Here is a 17,955-nt window from a genome sequence, read left to right as displayed (position 1 = left end):
ATTCTCAAACACCTGAGTCAAGTCCACAATAAACAAAACACATTTTTGAGATCAAGTCAAATCAATTTTATTTATGTAGCCCAGAATCACAATCACATTGCCTCAGTGGGTTTTACAATCTGTACAGTGAGCGACATCCTCTGTCATCAGACCCTTGATTCAAGTGAGGAAAAACTTGCGATATTGAAAACAAACCCTTTTAACAGGTGGGAAAAAAAGATGGAGGAAACCTCAGGATGAGCCACAGAGGAGGGATCCCTCTCCCAGGACGGACAGACATGCAATAGATGATGTAAATTACATGAGATGTATCATATTTCCATGTAGATTCTCAGTCAGGCAACAGACTCTCAGTCAGGATCATGAGCAGCGGAGCCATGTTTATCTACTACACTGATAATCCAATAAAATACAGCTATTTGTCAGTGTCATGCTGTGTGACCTATCTCTGAACAACCTCTTTAATTCAAGTGTTTTCAGCGGCTTATCACATGTTCCTGATTGCATCTCAAGCTGGAAAAAGTGATTACATCACAGCTCTCCTTTTGTCTTTCGCTGCCACACAAGAGGTCTCAGACCGTTCATCAAACCTGCAGGTAGTCACTGCTAAAGATACCCACTGCAGCCACAGGGTTACATTTACATTTGCATACAAGGGGAGAAAACCTTTTTTTATTGTTACTACAGGGCACATAAACACACATGTGATACTCTGAATACATTACGCACAGTAACGCAGGATCAGGAGTATCTACATGATCACAACCGCTTTGAAAGGTGAAAAAGTCCAAGGTTGGAGATGCATTTTTTAATTAAAGCTGCAACAATTTGCCGATTAATTGTTTAGTAGACTGAAAGAACATTAATTGCCAACTATTTTGTTAATCCATAAATCATAAATAAATAAATAAATAAGCTTTTTACATGTGATGATCAGCTGCTTTTCTTTGTCCTTTATGATGATAAATGAAGAGTTTGAGTATTTATAGACCAAACTTATGGCTCTGGGAAATTGTGATGAGAATTTTTTATTTTATTTTGAATGCTAAATGATTAATAAAAAAAACTATTTGTGTGAAACAAAACGTGAACATAACGGAGCGACTTCATATAAACGCCGATGAAATTGCCCTTTTCTCATTTTAACAACAATAACACACAAGAGGTTTGTATATTTGTACTCCTCGACGTTTAAATACTGTAATAAGGACTGCAATACATCAACGCGTACTGTATAAAACTACAGTGTGGATCCGGAAAAGGAAGAGGAAATGGTTTCTGCAGAGGTCACCGAGAACTCGCGGTGGCAGCCGGGACGTCGGCGGACTGTGTGCCTGCGCTGAGGAAGGGTGCGTGTCCCCAGTGTCCGCTCCGGTCGCCCGGTTAGGAATGCGCCTCACGAACCCGGTGTGTGCTGTAATAATCGATGAGACGCCCGCGGAGACTGTGGTCTAAGAAGAGTCATGGTTTGGCATCGCTTACACCATTAGTATCTTAGCGTGCAAGTTTGATTCATTGAGCTAGCTGGCGTTAGCCAGCTTCGTTGATTCATAGCACGCTAGGTCGTTAGCCTCAGTCTGTAGCACACCTGCTAGCCGGCTAGCTAGCTAGTAAGCTAGTTTTAGTGTGCTGCTCGCCAATCCAGTCAAACAGGAGAGAACCAGACTGACTGCTGAAACCAGCCGCTTTTTCGCAAAGAGGAGGTGGTGGCAGGCGGGGGCCGGGAGAACGCGACGGGGTGGAAGTGAGTCAGGAGCGGCTGATGAGTTCAGACCAGAGCGGAGAGCCGCCGCTGCTGCAGGAGGAGGCTGATCCCGGACCGAAGACCGGTGGGAAGGACGAGGCTCTGCTGGGGAGCGAGGGAGGGTCAGGCGGCATGGTGAGTGAGGCCTTCTTTAGCTAGCGAGCTAGCTGCGGCTGCTCACTGGAGACCTGTTAGCACAGTACGCCCCCCTCTGCGTGATGGGCGATATTCATTAGGCAGCGGCTAAAATTAACCCAAACAAGACATGTAATGAGCTACTAAGTTTAAGCTTGGCTTGACTTTGTGACTATTTGCGTAATCACTCATTGGTGGTGTTTAATCGCAAGATGATATTGATTATTAAGCGAAAACCGTCTCAGACGCCGCACATATGGCAGCGTTTGCCCGACTACTAACTTGCAGCCAGCACAGGCAGGTAATTTTACACACTTGTCGTTAGCCAGATCTCCACTGCAGCCCCCTCCAGAAAGCTAGCTAACGCTAGCTTAGCGACCGTAACAAGCAAGCTCATTAAGTAGTTTGCTGAGTAATCACTAGCCTTTAAGTTAACTTATGACAAAGCTTTAGACGGGCGGTAGTGTAGCTTAAACTGGAGAAGTGCTGATTGAGTTTTTTTTTAATTTGTAGGTGATCGATGCATCGATTATCGGCTGGAGGATAAACGTTTCTTCAGTAACGTTATCTGTTAGCTAATCGCGCTGCTAGCTAACTGAGCTAGCGCAGTGACATGCGTTGCAAATACCTGGCCTGTGCTGCGCAGCGCAGTCAGCTGACATTACTTGGCTTGCTACGGCCTGTAACACAGAAGCATGCATTGTAACCATGTGTTAAGTTGCACGGCACATAAATGTCCAGGCTTTTTTTCCTTTTTTTCTTTTTAATGACACCGAGGCCTACACGTCTGGCGCATCCATTCTTGTGTGGCTGGTGGAGAGAAGCGTCCCACCGGCAGCTGTACTTGTCAGGCCGAGTGCTTCTTGCACACAGGGGGGTGGAGGGGATCTATTAGCATGTGGCAAGTGACAATGTCAGGAAGAGAGGCTGGTAAATCTGACAGTTATTGGTGTTTTTCAAAGTGAGTGTGCAGCTGTCATCCACCCCTCTGCTACAGTTGGTTCACATCAAGTTCACATCCGTGTCTGTATGCCTTTTAATATGTACAGTATGTGATCTATTCTTGGCTGCAGATCTTTGCCGGGTCAGGAGTTGTGCTGCCAGTTAACAGCCCTTTTTAATATGGAGAGTCGCGTCCAATCTCTGAATAACCATGTGCATCAAAAATGTAAATAAGTTTGTTTGATCGAGGGTTATCGCTACACGGACACTTTGGTTATGCAAAGCTTTTATAATCGCTCTCCTCCTTGAGGTTAACAGGGTACAAGCCTCTTTTGTTGACAGGGGATCACGGGGCGCTGTGTGGCACACTGAATTTTACTTCTCTGGTTTCTGATTAGATGCCATGGAGGCTGAATGGTGTGCAGGTGTTCCCGCCCCGTTAAAATTGCACCAGGTGATTTCAGTCAGTGACCCCAGTGTGACAGTGAATCAGCAGGTGTAGTGATGGTCGGCTGTAACTTGTGTGTCCGCAGCCCTCTATGGGACACTGTTTGAGATCATAGTTTCATTCCCTGTTAAAACTGTCAGCTGTTGTGTATGTATGTTGATGCTTTTGTGTGATGGTGGGATGTTCCCGTCACAGACACGGTACAGATGTGTTTACCTGAACAACAAAAGGTTATAAAAGTTTTATTCCAATTTCTGAGAAACACTGGAGATTTATGCCGCTTTACAGGTTTTATTAGTTTGCCAATGTTCTTAAATGATTATGTCTTTAGTTTCTTGAGTGTTTTTCTTGTTTACCTTGTGTCTTTTCCAAGTCCTTTTCCTGTCATAATTACCTAATGTTATGTTGCCCAAAGATTTCCACCTTGATGGTCATAGATTTCCTAAGGTCGTTGTTTCTGACACCTCATAACTATTAGGTTTATTTAATGGTTTGAAGATGTGCTCGGTGCTGCCGCTCAGGGTTTAATTTTTGGATATCAAAAGTAACTCAGTGTGTTGACATTGTTAGATAAATGAGCGATAATGGTTTGGCACAGTTCAGAGTTCAACATCTTAAATTCTGCCAGTCTGTTGGACGAGTGTGATGCCAAGCAGAGATGAGACTGCAAGTCTGAGGTGAATCAGCGAGAATATTAAATGCATTTTGCTCGACGTAGTGTCGGCCTCAAGTGCAGATAAAGCACATCTGTTGCCTTTTAAAATCTTTGAACATCATTGAACATCAAATTGCATTGACACTTTTCATGCAAACTGTTGTTTACATTGTTTTTGTGCTGAAATACAGTCATTCTGCTTTGAATGTTACAAATTGAACTGTCCTGATCCTGCTATTTCTGCTTTTGAAGGTCACCTCTAAGGGCGCCGGCTTGAACCCAAATGCCAAGGTGTGGCAGGAGATGCCTGTGGCCTCCAGCGAGGCCGTTACCAACAGCCCTCATTGGCCCCCCTCAGACATCAGCGAGGGTAAGATGCACCAATTGATTTGTTATAATATAAAAACTGGTCTTTTACAGTTATATCTATTGACCCAAGACTCAAAACTAAATATTTTCTTAAGTACCCATCTCAAGTTTTTTTTTTTTTTTTTTACCCCTTTCCTTGACATTTGTATACATCTAAACTTAAGCCGCACACCGGACACACAGACATTCAGATTAGATGATGGTGACGCAGCCCTAAAAATGATCTGCTGTCGGTTCTGAATGGGACTCTTCACCTTGTCTGCAGGTTATTCTGAGCCTTTGTCTGCTGGGTGCAAGCAGTACACTGTGGGATTCACGGCCCTGGATGACAGCAGCTCCACAGCAACAGCTGAGATAGCAGTAAATGGAATGGACCCTCCAGAGTTGGGATTTTCCCCCGCTGAGTCCACAACAGGGACCTCAGGTCAGTCGCGTCACATCACATGCAGTCGTCTCCACTGACTGCAGCTTCGGATTTATTCCTCGTTATCATCTAAATGATAAAGTTTTGATAAGAGTTGATTCTTGGAAAGGAATGAAAACATGTTGTCACCTGGCTCTCCAGGCCGCATGGCTCTACTTGACTTTATTGTCCCCTGATGATGTCATCATAAAGGTTATTTTGTTAGACTTTGGAGCCACCGACTACGGCCACTGTAGAGCCACAAGTAATATTACATAACTGTTTTCACATGCTCAGTACTACTCATTATTAAATAATACTTTGCATAGCACTGCTGATTTCAAAGTAATAAAGTCGCCTACATTCTTGTCATGCTCAGAGTGAGTAAAACACTATGTGGTTAAGATGGCTTGTTGTCACCTGCCAACTAATCCTAATAATAATGTTGTAATTGTTTGGTAAACATACTGTGCAAACTTTAACCCCGAGGCCACTTTTATTATATTCACCTGCAGTTTAATACCACAGCCCTGCCATAGAGGTCACGTTAAAGTTTATAATGTTCAGTTTTTGTAAATTCAATTCTGTTTATTATTGCGGTCGTGTGTTACAAAGTGGTGTTTAACTACGTGTTATTATATTGAGAGGTGTTGCAAATGTCTTTCCATTTAAGAAAACACCTGATATGTGATATGGTCCACTACAACACCACCACTAACTGTGATGTCAATGATTTAAGCTGCCCCATGTAAGTCAGTGATTGGCAGCATCAGATCAGTTGAGGAAACCCAAAGTCGCCCTCATTTTGACCGCCTAATCCCTGCTCTTTTTTTTTTATTTTTTTTTTTTTTTAACTGCTTCATTGTACAAAGAGCAGTGTAGGAGCAACGGCTTGACCAGCCTGCTGTCAAACTTTAATCCGTACGCTTTAAATCTTAAGCAGAGAGTTGAGCTTTGCAAACTTGTTCATACACTGAAAAGTCTGGCCCAGTGATGACATCAAGATGCGCATAGAGGGAAACCAGGGAGTGGAGTAACTGGCTTTGGTTCTCTCTTTCTCCTCTACATCTTCTCTTCTCTCTCCATCCTTCTCTTCCAAAGTCAGGCGCTTCGCTCCCGTCCCGATGAGCGTTCAGATTATGAGATCTGAGGGTCAAAGACGGATACAATACAACTTAATGTTAGTTCACACTAAAGTTCATCTTGCATCCTCCGCTCAAGAAGTTTACACACAAATAAGACTTTCAGTTAAACATATGGCACATGTTCATGAAAGCATACGGTCGTGACCATGACACATTTTTAATTTTGCTGTGTCATTGTACACAGCGCAGTGTAGGAGTAATGGCATGACAGGCGGTAAACTTCAGAGTCCAGGTCAGCTTGACTCGTGTCTGTTGCCTGCACTGCTGCTCTCAGTGAAGTCGCTCCAAACTACCTGGTACAACCTCCTCTACTGCTTGTCCAGTGTGACCTTGAGTGTGTGGGGAAGTCTGTTTTCACATAACAGATGATTAACAAAGGTTAAAACGTGGGTCTTGAAGGTGACACGTCAGACTTGTGTAAGCTTCAGTGTGGCACTGAACTGACACAAGCTGGGCAGGGGAGTAAAATATATATTATTCATATTCGTAGGTAGGTTGTATTAAATAAACAACATTGGTAATAATGTTGAGTGTTTATAAAGCCGATAAATATCTACAGATAAGAAAAGGCATTAACTGAAAAATCACAACAGGCAACAACAAGTGCTGACTGAAAATCCTTATTTCAGGACAACCTTATCAGATATAAACCATGACTGAACGAACACCTCTGACTGTGTCAACAGAGACTCAACATTGTGATTAAAGTAGACTTTATGGCAGAACAGTTGTATTAGATTGCATTAAAGTTCAAAAGGTTTTTAAAAGATTAAATGGCCACTGATTGTACTGGTTCACACTCACTTGATATGAAAGCATGTTGTCACTTTTCTTGTCGCTGACATTTTGTTTTTGATTCTCAGTGGAGTCCAAAACTGAAGAGCAGCCGGTCTCCTCCGAGAATCTACGAGAGTCCCTGAAGAAAGAGCTGGAGTTTTATTTCTCAAGGTAAGAGCCGAGCACCTGAGCCACCTTTACGTCAGCCAGCTGTCAAGTTTTAATCCACATGCCTTAAATCTTCAGCAAAGAGACGATGACCTGCTAATTTGTTCAGGCTTCACATAGAAATATCTCAGTGGACTCCTCCCAGGTCAGACCCGATGATGAGAACATGATGCGCATAGAGGGAGACCAGGGAGTGGAGTAACTGGCTTTGGTTCTCTCTTTCTCCTCTACATCTTCTCTCTTCTTTCTATCCTTCTCTTCCAAAGTCAGGCGCTTCGCTCTCGTCCCGATGAGCGTTCAGATTATGAGATCTGAGGGTCAAAGACTCATGAGAAGGTCGATCCATGCCAGTCATGCTGTCTCAAAGCGTTATTTGTAGTCGCTTATGTCAAATGTTTGATGTTTTCCCAATTCGAGAGGGTGCTAATCTACATGGATTTGTTGTTCTGTGATTCAGAGAAAACCTCTCGAAGGATTTGTACCTGATGTCCCAGATGGACAGCGACCAGTTTGTCCCTATTTGGACTATAGCCAGCATGGAGGGCATCAAGGTCCTCACCACGGACATGGAGCTCATCCTGGACGTGTTGAGATGTAAGCTGAAAGTTTAAGATGTTGTGCGTTAAAAAGATCTGCATACATTTGTGACGTGGTCTTGATTCAAATACTTAACATTTCCCTCAGCCTCGCCTATGGTACAAGTGGACGAGAAGGGGGAGAAAGTGCGTCCGAATCACAAGCGGTGCATTATCATCCTGAGGGAGGTCCCTGAAACCACACCTGTTGAGGTAAAGCCAATATGTTTAGCTCTGAATGCTGCATGTCTCTGGAAACACGAGGTTGTAGGCGGTGATTACCTGAAAAGTGAGACGATTCTTTGTGTTCATTTTACAGGAAGTGGAGTCACTGTTCAAAAATGACAACTGTCCAAAGGTGATAAGTGTCGAGTTTGCGCACAACAACAACTGGTACATCACATTCCAATCCGACACAGACGCTCAGCAGGTAACAACGTCACATCAGGCTCGTCTTGATATCGAGTTCAAATGCTGCATCATGAATTGCCTTATGACTCTTTCTTCTGCTCCCTCAGGCATACAAGTACTTGAGAGAGGAAGTAAAAACATTTCAGGGAAAACCCATCATGGTGAGTTCACTTTATACTCTGTTGTCATTTTGGAAAGGCCCGTCTGTGAAGTTGTTTTGAGTCATTTCACTCACTGCTCTTTTTCCTGACTCGTCATGCGAACAGGCCAGGATAAAGGCCATCAACACGTTCTTTGCGAAGAATGGCTACCGTAGCATGGACAGCAGCCTGTACGCTCAGCAGTCCCAGAGCCAGTCCCAGTACAGCTCTCCACTCTACATGCAGCACGTCTACCCTCAGCAGCAGTACCCGGTGTACGGCATCGTACCTCCCACCTGGACGCCTTCGCCCACACCTTATTTCGAAACTCCTCTGGTGAGACATGATACACCTACACTGCACATTTCCAGTTGTTGTGGATTTTGTTACCGTGTGTCATTGGTATTAAATGCGTCAAATGTGATGTATATAACAAAGCTTTTAAAGCCAGAAGTTGTGCACCAGCATCGAAACATTGCTTGTTACAGGGTTGGTACAAAGTCTGGACAAATGCTAAATGTTAACCATTAAGTTATCAGGTTAGGAATATGCTTACATTTAAAAAAAAAAAAAAATGTTTTATTACTAAACAAACTTAATACACTTGCACACGATTCAATGTATATTGTGAGTTTGTTTGTTACTCACCGCAACCTTGTTTGTTGTGACTTCTGAAAAGAGATGCACTCATCAAATCTGTCTTTCTCTTCTAGCTATCTGAGTTGTCAGTTGACAAAAAACGTACAATATTTTGCATAACAAAATCAAAAGTCACAAAATTCAGTTTTTCTCAACTGTTGGAGTAAACACACATCGCAAACAATTCAGTACATTTATATTCAGGCCCTTGTGGTAGCTGCTAAATAAACAACCCTTTGTAAATAGTGTCTCTTTATTTCCCCCCCCCTGTGCAGGCACCGTTTCCCAACAGCAGCTTTGTGAATGGCTTTGGCTCTGCAGGACACTACAAAACTGGCTCCAATTCTCTTAATATCACTCGCCCTTTCAACAGAAACCGGTAAGGTCGTCTTTTTCTGGATGCCATTTGTTAATTTGAGTTAACTTTTGGCTTAAATCTAAATGTGGTATTTGCATACACATAATGAATTTGCAATGTTTAAATACTTTTTTTTGGTGATGCTTAACTGTGAACATCAGATCATCTGCTGTTGAGATGATGTGACCTCAGCAGGGACTTGTTTTTCACTCCCTGTCTTCTTACTGTCCCCATAGTGTCCCCCTCTATTCAAGAAAGAATGTAATAAATGCCTTCAGGTACCGCTGTTATACTGTACGATAAGCTTCATCGCTACCCTCATCTCTTACCATACCGCAGCAGCCAAATGACTAAATCCATAACAGGGCCCATGCATTCTGCCAGTCAGATTTTGTACCGCCATAATCCTTCTCATCAGTGTGATAAATGTTTGTTGCCAGAAAATGGACATCCTGGATTTGTCATGTCATTTGATAAATGTAGGCTTGCCTGCTACATGGCGGCAGCAGCTGCTATCTGATTCTGAGCAACTGGCTTCTTCCAGTTTTTGCCACCGTGGCTCCAAAAAATGCTTTTTGCTTTGACATTATTACATGTAACAGTTTCGCTCCATCACAACTAACCATCCATTTAATTTATTCATTGTTTTTTGTTTTTGCTGCTTTCTCCGTCAGTGATTGCATTACCTTATCCCATGTGTTGTTATATGCTGTAACAATGAAATGCTGACACTTTGGAGTTGAGTCAGCCAGCTGTCAGGATTCAATTGTGCGCTTAAAATCTTTAGCAAAGAGATGACATCTTCGTAAATTGGTTTGTACACTGAAAAAGCAGCTTCACAAAGAAATATCTCGGGGGACTCTTCCCAAGTCAGACCAGGTGATGAGAGCAAGATGCGCATAGAGGGAAGTCAGGGAGTGGAGTAACTGGCTTTGGTTCTCTCTTACTCCTCTTCTTTTTCTCTCTCTCTCCATCCTTCCTTTCCAAAGTCAGGTGCTCCGCTCTCATCCCGATGAGCGTTCAGATTATGAGACCTGAGGGTCAAAGACTCATGAGAAGGTCGATCCATGTGAATCACGCTGCTAGACAAACAATATCTGTCTCAAATCTTTAAGATTAGCAGCCTGTCTGGGCGTTGTCAGCTCTTCTCAATGAGTTTGTGGTTGGTTGCAGATTGCCAAACATACAGTATGTTGACATCAAAGCTGCTTCAACCAATCACAAGCACAGACATAGTCCTGCATGTGTTCACATTTACCCCTAGGACATAGCATGCTGTCTTGTTCCTGCAGCAAACTGGTGCCACCATTGTTTCCTTTGATGCTTCAGCCTCCATTATCTGAGAGTAGCTGATGGACCTCCCAACAAATAGCATTGTACAGACTAATTAATGTCTGTTCTAATTTATTTCCTGTAAGCACTGTGGTTACAATGCAGTTTTCTTTATGTAATAGCATTCATGTCCATACACAAACTACACTTTTAGGACCATACAGGTGGTTTAACATGTTAAAGTTGATTTTTGTAGCTATAACTGCCGATTTCTGGAAAACGTATCACCAAATGATAACATTGGTAAAATATAAATGTGTACCAAGATGGATTTAATTATGTCAACAATGTTTCTTGTCTCTACTAAGTCATTTGCTACATGTAAATGGATTTAATAACCACCAGTATGGTCAGTTCAAAAATGATCCCTACAAGCAAAAGGCTCTACAGGAAACACTGGTTACCAGTATGTCTTAAGAGTGTTTTCAACTTCATATTGACCCTGCTTATTTTCACCTTCTCTCCTGCTGCGACAGAAACCACGTGAAGCCCCAGGTGAGGACAAGTGAGGTGACCTCGGCGTCTATAACTCCTGTCCCCCTGGAGAGTCTGACTGGACTGCGCAGCCCACAGCCCCCTGCTCCTGCTGCCACCACTAACCCAGTCCAGACGGCCTCCGATCTGAGCTCAGCGTTCTCACACCTCTCCTCCTCTTCCTCGTCTTTGGACCCCAGTGATGACAGCGGCATGACTGGACGTGGAAGGTAAGGTTTTATCCATCTGGTAAAATCTGGCTGTGACTTGATCAGTGACACTTAAGTGATAATTAATTTGCATTTCAGACGGGGCACAACCTACAGAGGGACAAGGAGGAGGCGAGAAGATGACCGGATTGCGGTAAATAACTTTATATTTCCTTTAAGCTTCTGTGTCGTATTTAAACCATTAAATCCATTAAACATCTTGTGATATTTCTGCTTGTTGGCTTCATTTGATTTCCTTTCTCAGAGGCCGGTACCGCTAGCAGAGGTAAAGGTTTCTCCACCCAAGTTTGACTTGGCTGCTACCAATTTCCCACCTCTTCCTGGCTGTGTTGTCAGCACACAGGGAGAGCCAGTGCTAGAAAACCGAATGTCCGACGTTGTACGCGGCTTGTACAGGGACAAGGTAAGAAGTAGTTAAGATTTTAAAAATCTGAAAATCTCCAGGATAAAACTGTACTGAGAGTATTGTTGAGATGTAATGTACATGCCTCCTTGTTTTTTATAGACTGAACAAGCCAATAAAGAAGCCACTGTGAGTCCAGCTTCAGGCCAAGCCCCGGCTGCAGAGGAGGCTGTGGCTGTCTCGAGTCCTGCCCTGGCAGCAGCAAAATCTGCTACACAACCACTTGGATCCTCAGCCCCTGGGTACGATGGTCTCAAAAGTAACAGTTGAATTCAGAATATTTGGTTAGGGTTAAAAGACCTGCAAAGACTTAAAGTGGTAACTTGAATGTGTGAAACTCTTCGTTCTGACAGTATCACTCGTCAGGAGAAGAGGGTTGAACGGGCAGAGCCTCCAGCTCAAAAAGTGACTCCTCGCACACCTGCTCCAACTACCGCGAACACCCCCCCCTCCACGCAGCCCGTGCCTAGCACCAGGCCTCAGCCCTCTGCTGCCTCCACGCCGGCAACACCCAGCACGCCAGCCCCTGCTACAGCCACTATTCCCACCCCGACACAGGTGAGACTCTGGTTCTTTGAAACTCGAACATCGTTGTCTTCCCGATGATGAAACACTTTGCGCATAGAGGGAAGTGAGGTAGTGGACTGACTGGCTTTGGTTCTCTCACTCCTTCTCTGACTGTCTCTCTCTTTCAATATTTCTGTCTTTATCTCTCTTCCCTTTCCCACCAAAAGTCCAAAACGTCCACTCCTACCCCGATGAGCGTTAAGATTATGAGATCTGAGGGTTTGAAAAGAGGAAAAATGTATGTATAAATGGACGTTTGTGTTGAATGTCATTTAAATTGTGCTTTTTCCCTGCCTTGATTCAGGAGCCCCGTAAGCTCAGCTACGCCGAGGTGTGCCAACGGCCACCCAAGGACCCCCCTCCTGCAGCCCCTGCCACTGCTTCTTCGGGCACCGCATCCGGCCAGCCGTTACGCGAGCTGCGTGTGAACAAGGCTGAGGAGCCGGGCTCCAGCAGCGGTCCTGGAGACAAGCAAGAGAAAGGCCACGACAGGGAGGGGGGATGGGAATGCAAGGAGAGCCGGCCCCCACGTGAACGTGACACTCAAGGCTACTACCGCAGCAATGGCCCCAGAGGCGCCGGGGGCCTCAAGTTTCGGGACCAGAGGCGCCCGCCTCCAGCCCGACGCAGCTCCCCACAGGGAGGCTACAGGCACACTGGCAAAGAGCAGAATATCCCACCAGTATCGCCAAAGTAAAAACTTGATATGAATAGAAAAAAGATGTATGAATATATACATGGATATATATAATTATATAAAAATGAATAACATAAAAGCAACAACATTATGGTAGCCACCTTCCCCCCTGGAACTTGTCCAAAGAAAAGCTTTTAAAATGACAATACGACCGGGACATCCAGGACTAATGGGCAGAATGACACCTGAAGAACTTTGATGAATGATTTTGAAAAGGAATCAGAAATCTTGTTTTTGCCTCCAGCGTTATGCTTAAAAGAACTTTAAGTGCGATTTATCTGGAGGACATCTCATTTATGCTCTGCTAGGGGGAGGTGTGACGACGGGCCGCGTAACCGCCCTCTACCTTTTGTTTGATTTTTAACGAATAGATGTCTGCAAGAACAATATGCACTAAGAAGAAAAGAACATGCATATATGTCATGTACATATACAAAGATATCACTAACACGCAATGAGACATCAGTTTTTTTTGTTTTTCTTTCTTGTGTGCTTAGGTTTGCAAGTATGACTGAAGGGTTGACTGATGTCTATGTATGCATTGATTGTTAAGCAAAATGATTGAAGTGCTACAGTGTGCTGTTGCACTGATGTAATGAAATGGATGATTTTTTTTTTTTTTGATTTTTACATCAGAGATTCAGAATCATTGTCCTGAAACTGGACAGTGTGGTCTTCTAATGTATATTAATGAAATATGTTCTATGGTGGTATTTTGATCCTGGTTCCTAATTGACTTAAATCGTATCAGTCGGATATCAGAAGCTGTCGATGTACGTCGCAGTCAGATGTGTGGTTTTGTTTGAAGCCGAAGTCCACTTTGGGGGGGCTCACTGGCCTGTTAGCCACGGTGAACCTGCTAGCCTGGTCCAAAGTTTTTCATGTTAAGTTTTAATCTCTATCTGAACCGTTTCTGGATGGATTCAGAACATTGTCATGTTGATAATCAGTCAGGTTCTCTGTTTACATGTTTGTTTGGGTAGTAGGTTGATGTTTTCCAAGAGAAGAAAAAGAATAGGTTAACGGTAAGATTTGACTGTTCAGTGCACCTGATGGTTTTAGGTGAGGTTTGGCTTTTCTACATCATCACAGGATATCCAGGTTAAGCTTATATCTGTGAATTGTTCTTAACAGTGGCATAGTGTCAAAAATAGACTGAAGAGTGCTGTTAGCTAAGGATGATAGCTACATAATATTTGGCAGCCAAGTCGTGGGTATAAATGAAATCGGAACATTTTCACGTGCTATGTGCCAGCTGCCTACGATCATAGAGTGCTAGGATAAAGTTTTGATTTTTATTGACGAGGTCTGCTAAATAATGTAGTCTTGGGGAAACTTTTTGGCCCAGTGAAACTGGATTTTTGAAGAAGCTGTAGAGGTGTAGTTGCCTATGCTATATTGTAATAACCCTTCACTAGAAATGTGTGTGGGAGAATGTAATTGTTCTAGTACTGAATTTACAGAGGGAGGCTTTTGACAGCAGGTATCCACCGGACTGTTTTGTGCTATTTAGGGTGAGTTTGCTGTTTTATTTTTTTTTTCTTTGTTTTTCTTTTCTCTCCTTTTTTTTAATTTTTGAAAAAAACAAAAACAAAACAGGTTGACTTAGAATTTGAAGTTTGACTCACTGTATGTATTGCTTTTTAAAAATTTATTTATTTTAATTCTGATGCACAACGCTTTTCTCCCAATCTTGGTAGGCTGGTTTCCCCAAAGTTGTGTGAAATCGCATTGGCAAAAATAAAATCACGCATATGACATTTATATACTGTTCGAGATGTCAGCTGAGCGAAAAATACTTGATGCATTGACTTTGGGTTTAGTAATGCAGTAAAAGAGTAACCAATCACTGGGGCTGTTGTTTCTTTTTCATTAATGAGTATGAGCAGCTAGTGGTTTAGTATAATTAAAATAAATGCACTAACTTGTTTTTAAAAGAATCTTACTCATGAGTAATGTGAAATCATTTTAGAAGCATATGGTTGATGTTGACAGGCTTGCAAATACCTACAGGAATATGCCCCTCCCCCTCCATATGTTTGGTTTTTCTCTGTTAATTTGGGTTGGGGTGGCAAAAAGGAAATATAGTAATGGATCAACCAAGTGTTTGAGACACAATCCTAGAACTGTATGAAATGTCACCAAAAATAAATTATTTTGATTTGGCTCTGAAGTGTCACATTTCTTTCTGCTGTTTTTGTGTTTTGTACATACTCGACACACGTCAACACACGAGTGGGCTGCAGCATTTTCTACGTATCTTATCAGCAGGGAAGTCTGTTATTTGAGCATTTTAAGATAAACAGATTCACGCCCTAGAACTCAAAGGTGTCTCCGCCCCCGACAGGTCCGGGCACAGTATCAGGTTTAGGGTGGAGTTTGAGCCATTTTGTTGGGGAAAAGCTTAGAGCTTAGGCTGGATTATAATGGTTTCATTACCTCCGCCAAGCAGGTTATGTTACCCCCCCCCCCCCATGTCCATATGTTGGTTTGTCAGCAGGATTACACAAAAACTACAGGACGGATTTTCACGAAACTTGAATGGAGGATTGGTCTCGGTCCAGAATAGACCCCATTAACTTTTGGTCTGAATCCAGAAGTTGTTTTTTAATTTTCTCACCTTTTCATTAATTTCTCAAGAAATAATACATGGACCTCAATGAACAAAGTCTGGTGTATTTAGGTTGCTGATATCTATGAGTGAGTACAGTTTGATGCAGAAAAAGGGGACTTAGCGGAGGTATGCACTCTACTGAGCGCCATTCTTGTTTCAGCTCTTCTTGGAAATTTCTCTGATGGCCAAAAAAAAAAAAATTAACAATGCCAAAGAGACTTACAAGCATTCTGCAGAAAAATGTAAAGGCCATAAAGTCTCTAATGGATGAAAGAAAGCAAATTAAAGGTTTTTTCCAACCAGTTGGGCTTAGTCAGTCCTAAAAATGTAGGTACAGGCTAGATTTGGGTGGCAGAAGAAGGCCTTTGTGGACATCTACATGAGCAAGAGGGCCATGACATCACAAATAATTAGACTTGGTATATCATTTTCGTTTGATCAATAATCCATGACACTCACATCAAACTGCTTTTTGGTTGGTTTTGTTGAACCAACAGTCCCAAAGTATACAATATTTGTTTTATTAAAGCCTGACAAATCAGAGGCTGAAGGTAGAAAAAGTTCGGTAGCAGTGCTTGATAATTACTTGAATTTAATCGATTATCAAAATAGGAGCCAACCAAGATAAGACAAATGGATTAACCAACTAATAGTTTGATTTCATTAGCTTGAATATCAATATCATGTGGCTCATTGCAAAAATCAGAATGCAGATGGCTAATAAAGGTCTGGATGTGGATTTGATTTATGAGCCAGTTGGCAAGTAATTGATACACCATTTATCAAAGAAAAACATTCACTTATTACAGCTTCTCTTCTCAAATGTGATGATTTGCAGCTTTTCTCTGTGTTATACTGTATGTTAATGTATACTGAGTGCTGCACCATGGGCTTGTGTTGTACGCAGGCAACGAGGTTCACTGTCTGTGCCAGGTTCTTTTGATTTTCATGGTTTCTTTATCCAAAAAACAAGCAAACAAAGGGATCCTGCATGCCTCTCCTGCCCCGGTGCATCATGGTCCTACACCTACCTATCTTTCCACCTATAAAACCTTGGGTGCCCACAGTGTTACCCAAATTCCCAAACAAATCAAAAACAAAATATTAATTAACTAGACAAAACTAAACATGTTAAGCAAGGAAATAATTAAGCTAAACAAATAACTATCTACAAACTACCAACCAACAAACAGCTCCAACAACTACTTGTGAATGCTGAAGCCACCAGTGTTCATGGTGTGTCTGTGGCCCTGCTGTCCACCAGGGGCTGCCTGTCCTCTGGCTCCTCAGTGACTCATGGAGACACTTGTGTCTCTGCTGGTCGCCTGTACCTCAACATGGTCATGAGCTGAAGGCATTCATGGCATGCCTGTGGTGCCATACGTGTCTATATCGGGAAGCACGCTTGGGAAAGACGTGCCGCCGCAGTCATACATCGCAAGAAGACAGCATTCAGAGAAAACCTCGAGTTATTTGAAGTTATCGCAGAATAACGCGATTGTTTGCTCGGCCGGGTTTAAATACAGGGAACCGGAGGCTCGAGGCGGAGGGCGTGGCCGAGAGCGGTGACGTGCTGTGTTTATGTGAAAGCGAGCAGCAAACAGTCAGTACGGTAACCTGTCGGACCTTCAGACCGTGGACCACAAACGGTACGTTTTCCCGTTAGCACCGGTAATTCATCGAGGGTTGACGCGGATAGGATTTCAGAGTGCGTTAGCAAGCGTTTGTACTAAATGTCACTCGGTTTTTTTTCGTCTGCGAGTCTCGATTCTTTCTCGCATCTTGATGCTAACGTTAGCTCGTCAGCTAGCACCAATTTGGCTAGCTAGCTAGCTAGCAGCCGGGTGAAAATGTAGCCGAGGATCTTTTTTTTTCTTTCTCTAAACCGGCCCAGGAGCGACCGCTTGCTAGCGAACGTGCTCGTGTTTTGTTTATTGGTGTGTTATTTGTAAAAGTTGGCACTCGGCGTGTAACCTGAATCATTGCTAGTGACTGCATTTTGCTTTCTTTTGTTGTGGAGCATGTTATTGCCAGGTGAGCTAACGTTAGCTGTCAGTGTCAGTCATTTGTTTATGTTTTGTTAGCATACTTGCACTGCTGATACTCTGCAGCTCTCGGGCGACTTCCATTAGGTTTGATAGCAAACGGCTGAATAATGTTAGATAAAGGCCGTCAGATCTGCAGCAAGACACGCATACTATGTCCAGAATGCATGGTTTTATAACATTAATTATAAAAAAATCATTTCGATCAAACAACGGAGGAAATTTTTTTTATTACTTACATTAATTACATGATAATTGTATTCATTTGTTTATAAAAGCATGATGGCATGAATTTTCTATCTAAGATCAACAAGTAAGTTACTTTCAAAATCACGGTTCTTGGCAATTTCACATTATGTGATTTAGAAACAGAATGTATTAATAACAATTTCTCAAATAAAAGGAGAAATTGCTGGACCCTAAATACCCAATATAACCTGATTGTGTGCTATAATTTAACTTGAACTTTAAGAGGTTTCTACAAGGTGTCGACCAATATTGCTTATTATTGCAAGATTTTGAGCAACCAGTGATGAATAAACCTGAGTACAATTTACTAAATAACCTGAGTAAAATTTTGAGGTCTTTATCTTGAGTATTATCATTTTCTGCTACTTTATACTTCCTCTCCACTACATTTATGTGCATGCGTATGTATGTGCGTATTTCTTGCCACACTGAAAT

At 42.7% G+C, this 17,955-nt stretch overlaps 2 protein-coding genes across 4 annotated transcripts in view; both read left to right on the top strand.

Moving 5' to 3' along the window:
• Positions 1-1,303: 1,303 nt before the first annotated feature.
• On the top strand, positions 1,304-14,778 carry larp4aa (La ribonucleoprotein 4Aa). Of its 2 annotated transcripts, XM_084366381.1 has the most exons (17): positions 1,304-1,879; positions 4,177-4,294; positions 4,559-4,717; positions 6,705-6,789; positions 7,244-7,380; positions 7,471-7,574; positions 7,681-7,791; positions 7,880-7,933; positions 8,039-8,248; positions 8,827-8,930; positions 9,146-9,187; positions 10,718-10,945; positions 11,024-11,078; positions 11,190-11,348; positions 11,451-11,590; positions 11,702-11,906; positions 12,220-14,778. In XM_084366381.1, the coding sequence occupies exons 1-17, from the start codon at positions 1,763-1,765 to the stop codon at positions 12,610-12,612; spliced, it is 2,421 nt and encodes an 806-aa protein (XP_084222507.1). In that variant the 5' UTR covers positions 1,304-1,762; the 3' UTR covers positions 12,613-14,778. The 2 variants fall into 2 exon arrangements, with proteins under 2 accessions (XP_084222507.1, XP_084222508.1); XM_084366382.1 differs by lacking the exon at positions 9,146-9,187.
• A 1,806-nt stretch (positions 14,779-16,584) lies between these two features.
• Positions 16,585-17,955, top strand: part of asb8 (ankyrin repeat and SOCS box containing 8) — a 28,447-nt gene continuing 27,076 nt past the window's right edge. Inside the window, exon 1 of one of the 2 annotated variants that reach the window (XM_084365470.1) lies at positions 16,585-16,875. The gene's annotated coding sequence lies outside the window, so the exon portion shown is untranslated. The remainder of the gene's footprint in view (positions 16,876-17,955) is intronic. The other variant, XM_084365469.1, reaches the window with a different exon arrangement.

This window comes from Pagrus pagrus, assembly GCF_965226575.1.
Source record: "Pagrus pagrus genome assembly, chromosome: 11".
Classification (NCBI taxonomy): domain Eukaryota; kingdom Metazoa; phylum Chordata; class Actinopteri; order Spariformes; family Sparidae; genus Pagrus; species Pagrus pagrus.
This window is presented reverse-complemented; position numbering and strand designations above follow the sequence as displayed.

Coding starts and splice junctions, on each gene's coding strand:
- larp4aa (XM_084366381.1), top strand. CDS start 1,763: ATGAGTTCAGACCAGAGCGGAGAGCCGCCGCTGCTGCAGGAGGAGGCT. Junction 7,381..7,470: donor CATCCTGGACGTGTTGAGAT/GTAAGCTGAAAG, acceptor CATTTCCCTCAG/CCTCGCCTATGGTACAAGTG. Junction 8,931..9,145: donor CGCCCTTTCAACAGAAACCG/GTAAGGTCGTCT, acceptor CTGTCCCCATAG/TGTCCCCCTCTATTCAAGAA.